General features: G+C 40.3%; 2 protein-coding genes across 2 annotated transcripts; both read left to right on the forward strand.

Moving 5' to 3' along the window:
• On the forward strand, nt 1–4372 carry LOC125315143 (B3 domain-containing transcription factor VRN1-like). The gene is made up of 6 exons (XM_048279322.1): nt 1–162; nt 667–1090; nt 1416–1581; nt 1895–2133; nt 2252–2412; nt 4050–4372. Exons 1-6 carry the CDS (start codon nt 34–36, stop codon nt 4317–4319), a joined length of 1389 nt encoding a protein of 462 aa, XP_048135279.1. The 5' UTR covers nt 1–33; the 3' UTR covers nt 4320–4372.
• Nucleotides 4373–6657: 2285 nt separating this feature from the next.
• On the forward strand, nt 6658–10127 carry LOC115732581 (B3 domain-containing transcription factor VRN1-like). Its single transcript, XM_048279321.1, has 6 exons — nt 6658–7058; nt 7566–7989; nt 8313–8473; nt 8783–9020; nt 9163–9323; nt 9858–10127. Exons 1-6 carry the CDS (start codon nt 6930–6932, stop codon nt 10125–10127), a joined length of 1383 nt encoding a protein of 460 aa, XP_048135278.1. The 5' UTR covers nt 6658–6929.
• Nucleotides 10128–17562: the final 7435 nt, after the last annotated feature.

A 17562-nucleotide genomic window follows, 5' to 3' on the forward strand; every position in this document is an offset into this window, starting at 1 on the left:
CCTCCTTCAGTGACACCCGTGACACTACCGTACATGGCTTGCGGTTGGCATCGGCGGACAGAAGATGGAGGTGCCGGGCTAGATATTGCGACTGGACCACGTCTTGAGAGTCCTCACTTCTTCAAGATCATTCTCTCCGACACCCTTCAATCCGGGAAGCTCGTAAGTTCAACATTTCGCAGTCTGTTTCTTATGATTCAGCTCCAGTGTCTCGAGAGTTTCTGTCTTGGTTTAGAGCTGTCGCCATCGTGCTGTGTACAAACAATGTGGAGATCTTTCTATGCGTTTGGCTTTGTATCAACATTTTGATTCTTGCGAAAAGAAAGAAAGAACAACAACCCTGAAGAAAAAAGTGTTCAATTTTGAATTATTCTACATAAAAATCAGCGCTTTAACTTGGAATTGAGGATTGGTTGGCTAAGGATAGTGTGGAGTGGAGAAAGGTGTTGGGTCTCCAGCTTGTCTCTCGTCAAATGAAGCAACTATAACTGGAAGACACCCTTACTTGCTGCCCGGTGACACCCTGCTTGTGTTCAAACCGATCTTTCATCGCCCTGTTGCAGAACCTAAAATTTGCCCAGTGCTCTTCCTTTTTTCCCTGCACTTTTGATTTTGATGAATTTGAGTCCTGGACCTATAAGCTGGAACTTGAGTTTTCCTTAATAGGGGATTCCGAAAAAATTCTTAGGAAGATATGGAAAGGATCTCTCAAGCTTGGTGCTACTCAAGGTTCCGGGCAGTTTGACCTGGACTATAGGAGTAGAAAAGCGAAACAATGGCAGTTTTTGGTTGTGGAAAGGGTGGCGAGAATTTATGCAGCATTACTCCATTGGTCATGGTCACCTCGTAGTTTTCAAATATGAAGGGAACTCCACTTTTCACGTGATGATATTCGATAAGAGTGCTTCGGAGATCGATTATTCATTGAGTGGCATATCGAACCTCGGGAGTGGATTTATCTCGCCAAAGAGAGAGGATGTGGTAGAACTTGAAGTTTCGGAGGATTGCGCTCCTCGTAAAAAAATGAGGGTCGAACCTCATTCACCATGTTCTCAGTCGAGTCCATGCTGCTCATCACAAGATCTCGAAGGTGTGTCTTGTCATTTTGTGAGTCTTGTTTCTTCTTACAGAGCTCTCTCCTTTGTTAGTTCTTTTTCAAGTACTTGAGAACTTTTTGATGAGCTTGTTTATGTTGACTGATAGCTTTATCATTTCCATCATGCTTATTGTGGTTAAGTAGTTACAACTTCTTTGGTGAAGAGAAGCGAGTTTTTCAATTGGTCAACTTATCTAAATCTGATTTCCATGACGGTAGTTTCTTCCATTCTGCGTTAAATATGTTCATGGTAAGTAAATCAACTAATGAAAATTTCAAATTGGCGTAATCTAAGTATTTCATTGTTTTTTAAGAATAGACAGGGTCGGAGAGTCTAGAAGCAGAGCTAGCCATTCTAAGCCAGTTTTTGGTGGTTCTACAAGTTCGTGGCCTCTCTCTAGTTTTGAATTGGCTAGCAAATTTGACTCAGAGTATCCTTTTTTCAAGGTGGTGATCCGGCCATCTCACATTAAACATGATGTAGTGGTAAGATCGAGAGTTTAATTCATTACTATTTTGGCTTTTTTCTTAAGCTGATTGGATTTCTACAGAAAACTACATAGCGTTTTCCTTGGATCTATTCGTTCCCATTTGTTTAAAAAGGCATAGATCCTCTACCCCTCATGCTAATTCTAAGAGCACAGACTTTGACGTTCTGTCTGTTGTCCTGTTAAGACTATTGATGAGAGTTACTAAAATTACCATATCTATCTACATTTTGCTTGCTTGCTTGAATAAGGGAATGCTTCCTCAGTCTTTCTTTTTAAAGCATGGGTTGTTCAAACATGTGTCTGGGCCGAATGTTCCTCGTAGTTTCATCATGCAGCATATTCGAAAAATCAAGAAAATCGCGACTCTCAGGCATTCAGACAGAACATGGCCGGTGAAGCTTAGTAGCTATCCTAGTGGGGCGATGTTCTCTTCTGGTTGGATGGCATTTGTGAGAGGAACTCGCTTGCACGTAGGAAATGTCTGGGTGTTCGAGCTAACTGATGGAGATGATATTGTGTTCAGAATCTACATTTTCAGCGGCGCAGGTAGAAACTTGATTTACATTGTTTGAAGTGAAACTTGTTCTATGCTAAAGATCTTCATCGTCGATGAAAGAACTATTCACACCAATAATGTCTCTTAAAGTTCTCGTTTTAACTCCAGGCAGGAACAAACGGTCTAAATGCAGAGTGAACCATTCTGAGCCGGTATTTTGTGATCCTACTCCTCCGAGGCCTCTCACTACTCCTGAATTAGCCAGTGAATTTGATTCGGAGCATCCCTTCTTCAAACTGGTGATACACCGGGGTCATTTTAAGAGAGTGGTACAATCTTGAGCCTAATCCATCACTGTCATATCTGAAGTTTGATTACGATCTCTATCTAATCTTGCCTCGGTTTTGTGCTGATTTGGTTTGTATTGGGAACCATATAATACGCTATTTTCTTTGGAGTGATCGTGGGCATCCCAGTGGTGGAGTGACGCGGATTCAGGAAAAACAGAAGTAAAGGCTGTAATTAGGAGGTCGGGACTGTCCATTCACTTGGATATCCTCAACAAGTTGTTCCATCACTTTCTGCGTGAAAGGATGGACGGTCACTTGAATCAAGTACCAACCTAAAGTGGCAATATATGGCAGTAATTCGTTCAAAATGCTTTGCATCGCGGGTTAAGATCGATGGCTTTCACGAGCCGCTTAAGACTAAAAGCGGGTCTGATTACACCTATTCTTAATCCTAAATGCCTAGAGCTCCTGAAACTCACAAATATGGCCTTGTGTGCTTTCTTTTTTTTAACCAAGAGGGCATGCATACATTATTGTCCTTCTTTCAGCATACATTGATCGTTCACATGTTGACTCGTGCAGCATGTTCCCCGTTGATTCGCCAAGCAACATTTTGAAGAATTCGAAGGAACAGCAACTCTTAGGTATTCAGATAGATCGTGGCCGGTGAAGCTCTTAAGATTTACGCACGAAACCTGAGTGTACTTTTCTGCTGGTTGGGCTGCATTTGCCAGAGAAACTCATTTGCATGTAGGAAATGTCTGCGTGTTCAAGCTAATTGATAAAGATGATATTGTGTTCAGAGTCTTCATTTTCAGCAGTGCAGGTAGAAACTTGATTTACATTGTTTGAAGTGAAACTTTAGTCTGTTTATGGCATGGCATAAGTTCTATGCTAATGATCTTCATAGTCAATTAAAGAAATATTCTTGAAGTTCTCCTTTTAACTCCAGGCAGGAACAAACAGTCTAGATGCAGAATGAACCATTCTGAGCCGGTATTTCTTGATTCTACTCCGAGGCCTCTCACTACTCCTGAATTCGCCGGTGAATTTGATTCGGAGCATCCTTTCTTCAAACTGGTGATAGACCAGGGTCATTTTAAGAGAGCGGTACAATCTTGAGCCTAATCCATCACTGTCATATCTGAAGTTTGATTACGATCTCTATCTAACCTTGCCTCGGTCTTGTGCTGATTTGGTTTGTATTGGGAACCATATAACATGCTATTTTCTTTGGAGTGATCGTGGGGCATCCCAGTGGTGGAGTGATGCGGATTCAGGAAAAACAGAAGTAAAGGCTGTAATTAGGAGGTCGGGACTATCCATTCACTTGGATATCCTAGACAAGCTGCTCCATCACTTTCGCGTGAAAGGATGGATGGTCACTTGACTCGAGTACTAGCCTAAAGTGGCAATATATGGCAGTAATTCGTTCAAAACGCTTTGCATCGCGGGTTAAGACTGATGGCTTTCATGAGCCTCTTAAGACTAAAAGCGGGTCTGATGATGCCTATTCTTAATCCTAAATGGCTAAAGCTCCTGAAACTCACAAAAATGGCCTTATGTGTGTGTGTGTGTGTGTGTGTGTGTGTGTGTGTTTTTAACCAAGAGTGCATGCATACGTTATTGTCCTTTTTTGGCATACGTTGATCGTTCAAATGTTGACTCATGTGCAGCATGTTCCTCGTCGATTCGCCGAGCAACATTTTGAAGAATTCGAGGGAACGGTAACTCTTAGGTATTCAGATAGATCGTGGCCGGTGAAGCTCTTAAGATTTACGCACCAAACCTGGGTGTACTTTTCTGCCGGTTGGGCTGCATTTGCCAGAGAAACTCATTTGCGTGTAGGAAATGCCTGCGTGTTTGAGCTCATTGATAGGGATGTTGTTGTGTTCAGAGTTTCCATCTTCGAAAATGGTGGTGAGGACCAGATTCACATTGATTGAGGTGATCATGAAATGTTTTACTCTAGGAAGTTCCCAGCATTGATACGAGTTCAGGATTCTTAACCATGTCTTCTTTATTCAGCAGTGGCGAATCAATCGAAGGAAGACTCTTGTCTGCTCATGTTTTGTTGTTTTCTGGTGCTAGTTTCGATTCTGTACCGAAGACTCTTTCTCCGACATCCGCGTTCCATTTGTTTCACGAAAAATGGATGATGTGCAAATTATTTTTATCACTTGGCATAATTAGTCAATAAAAAATGATTTCATTTGACGACAACATTTTTTGTCTAAACATTTTAACGGACAATGAAAATATTTTTTGTTTATTCATTTTTATAAGCGATATAAGCAATCATTTTACTCTGTTTGTTGAGCCATATTCAAATCTACATGAATGTATCGATTCAGAAATTGAGAAATCAGTGCTGAGAAATTAAGAACTGATTTTTGAGTGTTAACACTCTTAAATGCTAAAATAGCAAGAATTTTCTGATTACGGGTGCCACGTGGGCACTTACTTGGTGCTTTATCAATCTGTCATAAAATAATTTTGCAATGGCCACATTGGATTTTGGACTCCATTTATTTCGCGTAACATGCATCATTTGAAAAATTATTTTTTTTAAAATGATCGCATGTGTCACTTAAAATAATTAGTCGATAAGAAATATTGTCATCATCGATAACAATTTGGTGCTTTAAGTTTTTATTTTTATTTTTTTTGTGACAGGGACTATCTGCGGGCTCGCAGGGGCCATGACTACTGGAATTTCGAGCTAAGAAGCTCACTACCGCTATGGTCGATGGAGTTCCGAGCCACGAAGCTCGCCGAGGCCGTGGCCACTCGAAGATGATGACCGAGCAGAAAGCAAGCGCAGGCAGCTCGTTTTTGTTTACTATTCTCTAGTGGGATGGCCGGAGCGTCAATCAAGCTTGTGAGCTTTTAGGTGAATAGTTCCATATGGCCCGGCCGTCGTCGTCCCTCTCTCTCCTCCCTTGCTTGTCCCCATCTCTGTTTGCTCGCGTGCTCTGCTCCGTCATCATGTGATCGGGGTGACCATGGCGATCGCGAGCAAGCGGACGCAGCTCTGTTTCGTGCTCACTACGATCGGGAGCTTGGAGCATGTGTGGCCCGCTAGAAGCTTAGAGCTTGAGCGGCCATGGCCGCCCCCTCTCTCTCTTATGCTTGTTTTTTTTTTTTTGGTCATCTCTTATGCTTGTTTGTTTAGCTGAAAGTGAGACATTTTCTGACAATATTTTCGAGAGAATGGAAAATGACAAATTTTTCATTGTTTGACTAAAACTTAAAAATGAATTAGCAAAATATTTTTCGCCCTTTGATATTGAAAATCTAATTTAATTTTCTAGGGGAAATTTATCAATTTTTTTGAATTATTTATTATTTTCTTCTCTATTTTCTTTTTTCTTTCTTCCTCGATCGGTCTTTGGCCACGGCGGTAGCTGGCCACAAGTGAGGGACAAGCATGTCCAAGGTCGGCAACCTCATCCCTCATCTGTTGGCTTGCAAGCTGCAGTCTCTCTTCGTGTTTGATCATACTATTTTTGGTGTCACTCTCTCTCATCACAGCTCAATTGCGAATCTCGAGCTCCGTCACAAGCTCACGGCTTCCAAATTTGAATTCTTGGAGGTTTTTTCCTTCCGCTTTACAAACTTGGAGCTAAAAGCTTTTGAATTCGTCCTAATTTGAGCGAAATCGACGGGTCGTCGACGCAGATTTGAGTATGGGGACGTGATTTTGGCTTTTGCAATCGGATTGTAAAATTTGAGATGGAAATTGATGGGACAAGGCGGGGCTGCGGAGTCTTCTTCGAAGAGTCAGCAATCGGACACAGCCGTGGGGGCCGGGGAAGAGTAACACGGGGAAGAGAAGGGGAGTGGAACGTCGAAAGTTCAAAAAAGATTTTCCTAAAAGTTGTTTTTTTGTTATATAAATGGACCTAGTTTTGTGTTTTTTCAATTCTTTTTCTCTTTGTTTGACCCAAAAAAATTCTTTTTTCTCTTTTTCTCTCTTTTCTTTCCCTTATAATTTAGGTTGTCTAGTGCGGCAATACCATCACCTGGAATAACTAATGGCGACTTGGACCACCACTATAGATTTGAGAATCAAGTAAAAATTTGAGGATATATTTCGCAACAAAAAAAAAAAAAAAATTAGAGATAGATTTGAGATTAGAACTAAAGTTTTGAATTTTTTAGGGACTGAAGCCAGATCGAGGGTGTAGCGTGTAATCCGATAAGATGACTCTACACAACATTTGGGCAAGTAACGATTTTCTGTAGAGAATTCTTGATTTGTGGAAATAGAGTAATGGAGGCTATATTTGATTAAACAATAACTTCATATGCCTCCTTACTGCGGGCTGGATTGATGTTTGGAATTTTCCGTTTGGAGTAACTAATTTGTGTCTTTTCAGGAAATAAATATTACATAGTTTTATCATTTGGCGACAATAACATTATCAATCTCGGTAAGGTTCTTTTATGATAAGGTCGCCTCAGGAGCAAAGGCAAATCGCACAAACCACCACCACCAACCACCTCCTCCTCCTCCTCCTCCTCCTTCAGTGACCCCCGTGACACTACCGTACATGGCTTGCGGTAGCCGTCGGCCGAGAGAAAATGGGGGTGCCGAGCTAGATGTCGGGACTGGACCTCGTCTTGATAGTCCTCACTTCTTCAAGATCATTCTCTCCGACACCCTTCAATCTGGGAAGCTCGTAAGTCCCACATTTCCAAACAGTCTGTTTCTTATGATTCAGCTCCAGTGTCTCGAGAGTTTCTGTCTTGGTTTAGAACCTTCGCCCTCGTGCCGTGTACATACAATCTGGAGATCTTTCTATGAATTTGGCTTTGTATCAACATCTTGATTCTTGCGAAAAGAAAGAAAGAACAAAAACCCTGAAGAAAAAAAGTGTTCAATTTTGAATTATTCTAGATGAAAAATCAGTTCTTGAACTTGGAATTGAGGATTGGTTGAGCAAGGATAGTGTGGACAAAGGTGTTGGGTCTCTCTAGCTTTACACTCGTTAAAAATGAAGCAACTATAAATAGAATTCAATCCTTAGTTGCCTGGTGAAACCGTGCTTGTGTGCAAACCGATCTTTCATCACCGTGTTGCAGAACTTAAAATTTGCTCAGTGCTCTACCTTTTCTCCCTTGCACTTTCGATCTAATTTTGATGAATTTGAGTCCCGGACCTATAACTTTTGAGTTTTCCTTAATAGGGAATTCCGAAAAAATTCTTGGGAAGATATGGAAAGGATCTCCCAAGCTTGGTGCTACTCAAGGTTCCGGGCAGCTCGACTTGGAGAATTGGAGTAGAAAAGCCTAACGACGGCACGGCTTGGTTGTGGAAAGGGTGGCGAGAATTTATGCAGTATTACTCTGTTGGTCATGGTCACCTCATAGTTTTCAAATATGAAGGAATCTCCAGTTTTCACGTGATGATATTTGATAAGAGTGCTTCGGAGATTGATTATTCGTCGAGCTGCATATCGAACCTCAGGAGTGGATTTATCTCGCCGAAGAGGGAGGATGTGGTAGAACTTGAAGATTCGAAGGATTGCACTCCTCGTCAAAAAATGAGGGTCGAACCTCATTCACCATGTTCTCAGTCGAGTCCAAGCTGCTCATCACAAGATCTCGAAGGTGTGTCTTGTCATTTTGTGAGTCTTGTTTCTTCTTACAGAGCTCTCTCCTTTGTTAGTTCTTTTTCAAGTACTTGAGAACTTTTTGATAAGCTTGTTTATGTTGACTGATAACTTTATCATTTCCATCATGCTTATTGTGGTTAAGTAGTTACAACTTCTTTGGTGAAGAGAAGCAAAATTTTCGTTTGGTCAACTTATCTGGATCTTGATTTCCATGACGATATTTTCTCCATTCTGTGTTAAATATGTTCATGGTAGTAAATCAACCAATGAAAAGTTCAAACTGGCGTCATAGAAATATTTCTTTTTTCCGAAGAACAGAAGGGATCGGACATTCTAGATGCAGAGTGAGCCATCCTGAGTGGAATGGCCTGACAAGTTCGCGTCCTCTTCCTAGTTTTGAATTTGCCAGCGAATTTGACTCAGAGTATCCTTTTTTCAAGGTGGTGATCCGGCCATCTTATATTGGACATGGTACACTGGTAAGATCGAGAGCTTAATTCACTACTATTTTGGCTTTTTTCCTAAGCTGATTGGATTTCTGTAGGAAACTACTTAGCGTTTTCCTTGGGTCTGTTATATCCCATTTGTTTAAAAAAGGCAAAGATCCTCTACCGCTCATGCTAATGCTAAGATCAGAGACTTCGACATTTTGACTATTTTCCTGTTAAAAGACTGTTCATGGAGTCGCTAAAACTACCATATCGGCCTACATTTTGCTTGCTTTCTTGAATAAGGGAATGCTTCCCCAGTCCTTATAAAGCATGGGTTATTCAAATGTGTGTGGGCAGAATGTTCCTCGTGGTTTCATCAGACAGCACATCCGGAAAATGAAGGAACTCGCAACGCTTACGCATTCAGACAGAACATGGCCGGTGAAGCTTAGGAGCTATCCAAATGCAGCGGCATTCTCTTCTGGTTGGATGGCATTTGTGAGAGGAACTCGCTTGCGTGTAGGAAATGTCTGCGTGTTCGAGCTAATTGATAGAGATGACATTGTATTCAGAGTCTACGTTATCAGCAGTGCAGGTAGAAACTTGATTTACATTGTGCGAAGTGGAACTTTAGGCTGGTTATGGCATGACACAAATTCTATGCTAAAGATCTTCATAGTCGGTTAAAGAAATATTCACGGCCATAATGTCTCTTAAAGTTCTCATTTTATCACCAGACAGGAACAAATGGTCTAGATGCAGAATGAACCATTCTGAGCCGGTATTTCGTGGTCCTACTCTTCCGAGGCCTCTCAGGACTACTGAGTTAGCCAGCGAATTTGGTTTGGAGCATCCCTTCTTCAAAATGGTGATACGACGGTCTCATTTTAGGACATTGGTATAATCTCGAGCCTAATCCATCACTGCCATATCTCAAGTTTGATTACGATCTCTATCTAATCTTTCCTCAGTGTTTTCCTTGGCTGATTTGGTTTGTATTGGGAATCATATGACAGTAGTTAGTTTCCTTGGAGTAAGCGTGGGGCATTCCAGTGGTGGAGTAATGCGGAATCAGGAAAAAAGGAAGAAAAAACAGAAGCAAAGGCTGTAATAATGTCGGGACTATCCATTCACTTGGATATCCTCGACAAGCTGCTCGATCACTTTCCGCATGAAAGGATGGACAGTCACTTGAATTGAGTACTAACCTAAAATGGCAATTAATGTTCTGTAATTTGTTTGAAAATGCTTTACATTGCGGGTTAAGATCGATGGCTTTCATGAGCCTCTTAAGACTGTTGGCTAAAGCTCCTGAAACTCGCTAATATGGCTTTGTGTGCTTTTTTTTTTCCAAGAGTGCATGCTTAAATTATTGTCCTTCGTTCAGCATACATAGCATACACTGGTTATTCAAACGTTTACTCATGTGCAGCGTGTTCCCGGCAAATTCGTCCGGCAGCATATTGAAGAAAACAAGAAAACAGCAACTCTTACGTATTCAGACAGATCATGGGCAGTGAATCTCTCAAGATATAAGCGGGACGCCCGCTTGTTGTTCTCTGCTGGGTGGCCTGTGTTTGCAAGAGAAGCTCATTTGCGTGTAGGAAATGCCTGCGTTTTTGAGCTTATTGACAGGGATGATGTTATGTTCAAAGTCTCCATCTTAAATAATGGTGACGAGCGCGAGATTCACCTCGATTGAGGCAATCGTGGGTCTGTGTTACTCTAGGCGGTGTTTGCAGCATCGATGTGAATCCAGGATTCCTAATAATGCCTCCTTTCTTCGGCAGTGGCGAATCAATAAAAAGATAACTCTTTTCTGTTCATGATTTCGTGCTAGCTTTGATTCTATACTTCCATTTTGGCAAGAGTTTCGCAGATTTGGCGCGTCTTTAAGGGTTCTGGTTGCTCGACTCACCTGAAGTGTTCATACGGATTCTCCCAACATCTCATTGTTATGTCTTAAGTGCCAAAGCCTTTTGTAAGAATAAAACAGCACACAGAAGGCAGTCCATTCGTTTGGTTTTTGCATTCCTCGCCTTTTGGCCTATCAACATTATTTTTTGTTTATATTGTTTTATGGCCAAATGAAAACAAAATTGAAAGAGCATTTATAGAAATTTGCATGGGTAAGGCTAGATTGTAAAGTGTTCCAATTCAGGTTATACATGAATGAACCGATTGAGAAATCAATGCTGTGAACTTAAGAGCTGATTTTTAGGTGTTAAACACTCTTTTATCTCTATACAAACATAGGATCGCGACCACAATGGGTGAGTCCTAACCATATAGTTGGCAAGATCTCTAATTGCTATAAATTATTTCGCTTACCAAATGAATTAGGCGACCCTTTTGTATGTTAATTGGTTGTTTCAAGACAACTCTAATTAGGGGTGATTGGTTCCCAATCAAGTCCAATCCGATCCGATTTTGGATGGTCTAATCATTGGACTAGTTGCCTTTTCTTTTTCTTTTTTTTTTCTTCTTTTGTAATTCGTCGTTTTGTTAAATTTTTCTTGCTAACTTCATATTCACCGAACCACCTTTCGTTAATTATATTGCATTGCCGCTACGCTTGAAAGTTATACTAGTAATCTTAGATTAGGTTTGGATTTATGTTTAGGAAAAAATTTTAAAGAAAAAATGTTATTCGGATCGGTCCGATTCCCCTTGAAATCGGGAACCGGACCCAATTTTATGAAACCGGGAATTGGATCGAGGTATCCGGGAACCAAACCAAACAGACAAATCCGATCCAATCCCGGCGGTTCTCAATTCAATCAATCCATTATGCTCGGTCCTAACTCTAATTAAAGTTATCTAACGAGCTTAATATCATCAATCAGTAAATTTTTAATTTCCAACCCAGAGGCTATCAAGCAGGTTGACAAGTCAAAAGTTTGGATATGACGTGTTCTTGATTTTTTTTTTTTATTGTTTGAATCACTATCGTGGTATGTGGTTTCTTAAGGAATGTTTTTTATGTTGATTTTGTACTGTTTAGGCACTGGTCCGGGCCGCACCGGGCCCAAACTAAACCAGCCCATCTGCCATCCCTACTTTACTGGTTATGTCCTTAGTTTAGTCCATTTCGATGATTGGATATGATCTAGCCGGAACAAATAGACCTAATCGCCGGAACTCATCCACGAAACAAGCGCTAACTCAACATAAATTTGGAGATACTACACTTGCAAATCGAAAATAATTGCTAAAAGAATTTGATAACGTGGATGTAGCAAAAACCACTTAACATTGTTTGTGCACAGTAATGAAATAAGGGTGGCAATGGGACCACCACCACCACCGGATTCCAAACTATGACTTATTATGGGTGCCACATATATACACTTGCTTGGTGCTTTATCAATCTCAACCGTGATTAATGAATTGGTATGGGAGTTCTCGGTGTGTGATACTGAATTTGGTGATCGGCCGTCGAAATTTTGTGGTGGTAGATCTGTTCTTGAAGGATGAGAGTGTGCTTCTAGTTGCAGAATATGTTTTGTTATTTGCTTTCCGGTATTTGCCTTTTTTTTGTAGTTATTTGGGAGCTTGAAAGAATTTTATATACCTCTCAAGTATTATCCCGATCAATGAATGGAATCTTTCTTTCGACAAAAAAGAAAAGTCTCCATGCTCGTCAAATAAATTGGAAAGACCACATTAAATTTTGATCACAATATAATTTAGTTCATCCTCACACATGAGTTAATTCGGAAAAAGTGTACAAAAGGTCTTAAACCTTTTGCATTAGATGTCAATTGTCCGAAACTTTTTAATTGTATCAATTTAATCATAAATATTTTTATATTTGTGCTAATTTAATCTATTCGACCAATTTTGGTCAAAGATATGGACATCTTCCGTCCTACATAGCGTGGCCGAGGCCGACGTGGATACCATTTAGTAATTTTTTAATTATTTTTTTATTTTTTTTCTAGTTGAGGGCCTAGATTGATAGGGTTTCGGCATTGTAAAAACACAGCGGGATATAAGTCTAAACCTAAACCCTAGACAGGATCCATGCGTATATTGAAATCAATCGAAGTTCAAGGCGTACCTTTTACGGATCGAAGTTAAATTGACGAACAGTTGTGTCTGGATTAGCGCCCCAAGTGTTGCGCCTCTACCGGTATCCACACACGCCAATTGAAGTCTCCAACGATTCAAGTGCTAGCTTACAAATCTTGGAACTTCTCCTCCTTGATTGCTTTCTTGATCTCCGAGACTCTCTCAAAGATCTCACAACGGAGAATGGCTCTCTGCGTTTTTATTCTCCTCCACCTCTCTAGGGTTTTTCCACATCTTTATATATGCGTCAATATTTACGCGTAATAAAAGAAGTGGAGTTGGGTGGCTCGGGCTCGCTAAACCGTCTATCTCCAATAGTGCATTTCATTGTTATCTCATAACACGTACGATCGCGTAGATATTTAGAATAAGAGAATAAATGAAAATCTACTTCTTAAGTAGATCAAGGCACGGAGAAAATATAAACTCGGTTCGCTATTGTGTGCGACCCCGTAGGTTCACTAGACATTAGCAAGGTGCCCAAAACCTTTTTGGCCCACAAGTCATAAGCGGTCTCTAGCAACACATTATGACTACCTAAGTATAGTGAATGTCGTTTTTCGACACAACCTAATCCACAACTAATGTTAGAGCATCAACGTTGATTAGTTCCTAGGGCGGACCGCTAACAATCTCCCACTTGCACCGGAACCAATCTTACAAACTAAGTCCCTTTGTCACTTGATGTCCGAGTCAAGCATAAGGCAGGACAAGTGTCATCCTTATATGGCTCAAACTCATTTTTCCGATACTCTAGTTAGATCGTCAAACCAAGTAGTTGACTCCTCAACTCACTTGAGCATGGCCATGCATTTCACGGTCTCAACTCTACGGGAGACCAAGATATCATACTCTCGTTATATGAGAGGGACAAATCCCATCTTGTCTACTCATATCCCTAAGCACGATTTATGACATGCCCAGCCATTACTTTTATAATCACCTATTACAAGTGACGTTTGGTAATGTTAAAGCATGTCAATGTACGTCTAGGAAACGACGGCGCACTCGTGTCAAAAGACTATACTCTATAGCTATGATGAGAAATACCGATGACATTATATAACAATCCTACAGTATTCTCATGGCGGGTCTATCTAATTCAATGTTCTCCAACATGTATTCCATGTGATCAACTTTATATCTCTATATTCATGACTCATGAAACTTGGTCATCAATTGACGCACATGCTAGTCTCAAACACCATTAGCGTCCCAATGCTCAATGACAATTGACTAGAGACATTTAGAATATTAATATCCATTCTATTAATAGAGTTTCATGATCAAATCAAGCATTTGATTATCTATTAAGGATATTCAATATTCGGGGGACTAAGATTTCGCATATAATCATATACTCAAATTAAATCGTAATCAAATATAACATATATTCTATTAATGAACAATGCAAATGTATATTACATATACTCCCACTCACATCAATACCAATCACTAATGTGTCTAAGGCCTAAAGCGTTACAATGACACTCATGCTTAGATTGTGGAAGAGCCTTCGTCAGCGGATTAGCTACATTCAACTCCGTTGCAACTTTGCACATCTTGACATCACCTCTCTCAATGAATTCTCGAATGAGGTGATACTTTCCGAGTATATGTTTGGTCTTCTGGTGAAACCTAGGCTCTTTAGCCAAAGCTATGGCCCCATTGTTGTCACAATAAAGGTCTACTGGATTCGAACTAGTAGGATCGATTCCTAGTTCTTCTATGAACTTTCGAATCCAAACAGCTTCCTTTGATGCTTCTGAAGCAACAATATACTCAGCTTCTGTCGTAGAATCTGCAACGTTGTTCTGTTTGGAACTCTTCCAAGACACCGCTCCACCATTCACGCAAAAGACAAATCTTGACTGCGATCGAAAGTTGTCTTTGTCGGTTTGGAAACTAGCATCGGTGTAACCACTTACGGTGATCCGTTCCTCACCTCCATAGACTAAGAATAAATCCTTAGTTCTTCTCAAGTACTTAAGGATATTTTTAACAGCTATCCAATGAGGTTCTCCTGGATCGGACTGGTATCCGCTTGTTATGCTCAATGCACAAGCAACATCGGGACGAGTGCATAACATAACATACATGATGGATCCTACAGCAGATGCATAAGGAATCCTACTCATGCGGTCTCGCTCATCCTGTGTTGTAGGACACCGAGTCTTGCTAAGACTTATGCCATGTGTCATCGGGAGGAAACCTTTCTTGGAGTCTTGCATATTAAACCTATTGATGACTTTGTCAACATATGTACTTTGACTCGGTCCAATAAGTCTCTTTGATCTATCTCTATAGATCCCGATTCCCAAGATATAGTTTGCCTCTCCCATGTCCTTCATGGAGAAACATTTTCCTAGCCATGTCTTAACCGATTGAAGCATAGGAATATCGTTTCCAATGAGTAGTATGTCATCCACATACAACACTAGAAACATAATTGCGCTCCCACTAGACTTCTTGTATACACAAGCTTCTTCTTTGTTTCTAATGAAGCCAAACTCTTTGACAGTTTCATCGAAACGGATATTCTAGCTCCGTGATGCCTGCTTCAATCCATAAATAGAACGTTGAAGCTTACAAATCTTCCCAGCATTATCTAGTGATGTAAAGCCTTCGGGTTGTGTCATATACACATCATCATCCAGGTTTCCGTTGAGGAAAGCTGTCTTTACATCCATTTGCCATATCTCATAGTCATAATATGCAGCAAACGTTAGGATAATCCGAATAGACTTAAGCATAGCCATTGGTGAATAGGTTTCATCATAGTCAATACCATGAGTTTGTTTGAAATTTTTAGCTACCAGCCGTGCTTTATGGATGTGAACTTTTCCATCCATATCGGTTTTCTTCTTGAAAACCCACTTGCACCCTATAGGTCTAACACCTTCGGGTGGATCAACCAAAGTCCAAACTTTATTTTGATGCATTGAGTCTATTTCGGATTTCATGGCTTGAAGCCATTTATCGGAGTCTGGGCCCATCATAGCTTCTGTATAGGTCGTAGGCTCGTCATTTTCTATTAACAATAGATAACGATATTCTGTTACATGAAAACCATATTTCATAGGCTCACGATGTGTTCTTTCGGACCTACGAACTATAGGCGCCCTCGAAATAGACTCTACAACTCTTTGTAGATCTAATTGAGGTTCTTCATGAACTAGAACACTCTCTTGTGGCACAATAACTTCTTCGAGGTTTACATTACTCTCATTGGATCCTTTAGTAAGAAACTCTTTCTCTAAAAAGATACCATTGCAAGCACCAAACACTTTGTTCTCCGATGGGTTGTAAAAGTAATATCCTTTCGTTTCCTTAGGATATCCCACAAAGAAGCATTTATCAGATTTGGGCCCAAGCTTATCGGAGAGTAAACGTTTTACATAAGCTTCGCAACCCCAAATCTTTAGAAAAGACATACTATGAACTTTTCCTGTCTACATCTCAAATGGTGTCTTCTCTACAGCTTTTGATGGACTTCTATTTAGTGTGAAAGCAATTGTCTTGAGTGCATATCTCCAAAAAGATAATGGAAGATCTGAATGACTCATCATTGATCGAACCATGTCTAACAAAGTTCGATTTCTCCTCTCGGAGACACCATTCCACTGTGGTGTTCCAGGGGGAGTGAGCCGTGAAACAATTCCACACTCCTTGGGATGGTCATTGAACTCTTGGCTTAGATATTCTCCTCCTCGATCGGATCGAAGAGCCTTGATATTCTTGCCAAGTTGATTTTGTACTTCATTCTGAAATTCCTTGAACTTTTCAAAGGACTCGGATTTATGTTTCATCAAATAAATATATCCATATCTACTAAAATCATCGGTAAATGTAATAAAGTACCGATAACCTCCTCTGGCTATAGAACTTAGTGGTCCACATACATCGGTATGTATAAGGGCCAATAATTCTTGTGCCCTTTCGCTTTGATTAGTAAAAGGAGCTTTTGTCATTTTTCCAACTAAACAAGATTCACACGTATCAAAAGATTCAAAATCAAATGAATTTAATAGCCCATCACTATGGGGCTTGTGAATTCGTTTCTCGTTTATGTGGCCTAATCGACAATGCCATAGGTAGGTTGGATTCAAATCATTAGATTTAATCCTTTTTGTATATATATTATAGATTGGCACATCAAGATTCAGAACATATATCCCATCCACAATATGGGTGCTACCATAAAACAATCCATTAAGATAAAATGAACAACTATTGTTCTTTATATCAAAATAGAAACATTCCTTGTCCAAACACGAAACAGAAATAATATTCCTGCGTATAAGCAGTACATAGTAGCAATTGTTCAGTTCTAAAATCATGCCAGAAGGTAAAGCTACATCATATGTTCCTACGGCTAATGCAGCAACTCTTGCTCCATTTCCAACGCGTAGTTCCACTTTACCTTTTGCGAGTGTTCTACTTCGTTTTAGTTTCTACACATTCAAACAAATGTGAGTACCACAACCGGTATCTAATACCCATGAAGTAGAACTAGTAGTAACATTTACTTCTATAACATAAATACCTGAAGTGGAAGTCTCACTTCCCTTCTTCTTCTTCAGATCCTCCAAATATTTCTTACGGTTTCTCTTTCAATGTCCATTGTCACCACAATGGAAGCGAGACAACATCAACAATTGGGCCCGATTTGATCTTGGATTTAGGTTTGGGCTGAGTGCCCTTGCCCTTACCCTTGACCTTAATCGGCTTCTTAAAGCCTTTCCCCTTTTGAATCATGAGAACATTAGGGGTAGGGTCCTTCTTGATATTCTCGCTCAACGCTTTGAGTATCCCATACGGTTCGGTCAAAGACTTATTAAGATTATGCATGTTATAGTTCATAACAAACGTGTCATAATCACGAGACAATGATCGAAGAATAATGTCGATAGCTAACTCTTGACTAATGGGAGAGCCCGGTCGTTCCAGGTTTTCAATATAACCTATCATCTTTATGGCATGTGGGCTAACCGAGCTTCCACTTGCTAGCTTACACTCAATTAAGGCCTTTACCGTCCGGTACCTTTCGGTGCGTGCCTGCT

Source organism: Rhodamnia argentea, chromosome 5 (genome assembly GCF_020921035.1).
Source record: "Rhodamnia argentea isolate NSW1041297 chromosome 5, ASM2092103v1, whole genome shotgun sequence".
NCBI lineage: Eukaryota > Viridiplantae > Streptophyta > Magnoliopsida > Myrtales > Myrtaceae > Rhodamnia > Rhodamnia argentea.

Coding starts and splice junctions, on each gene's coding strand:
- LOC125315143 (XM_048279322.1), top strand. CDS start 34: ATGGCTTGCGGTTGGCATCGGCGGACAGAAGATGGAGGTGCCGGGCTA. Junction 163..666: donor CCCTTCAATCCGGGAAGCTC/GTAAGTTCAACA, acceptor TTTCCTTAATAG/GGGATTCCGAAAAAATTCTT. Junction 1,582..1,894: donor CACATTAAACATGATGTAGT/GGTAAGATCGAG, acceptor TGTGTCTGGGCC/GAATGTTCCTCGTAGTTTCA.
- LOC115732581 (XM_048279321.1), top strand. CDS start 6,930: ATGGCTTGCGGTAGCCGTCGGCCGAGAGAAAATGGGGGTGCCGAGCTA. Junction 8,474..8,782: donor ATATTGGACATGGTACACTG/GTAAGATCGAGA, acceptor GTGTGTGGGCAG/AATGTTCCTCGTGGTTTCAT. Junction 9,021..9,162: donor CTACGTTATCAGCAGTGCAG/GTAGAAACTTGA, acceptor TTTTATCACCAG/ACAGGAACAAATGGTCTAGA.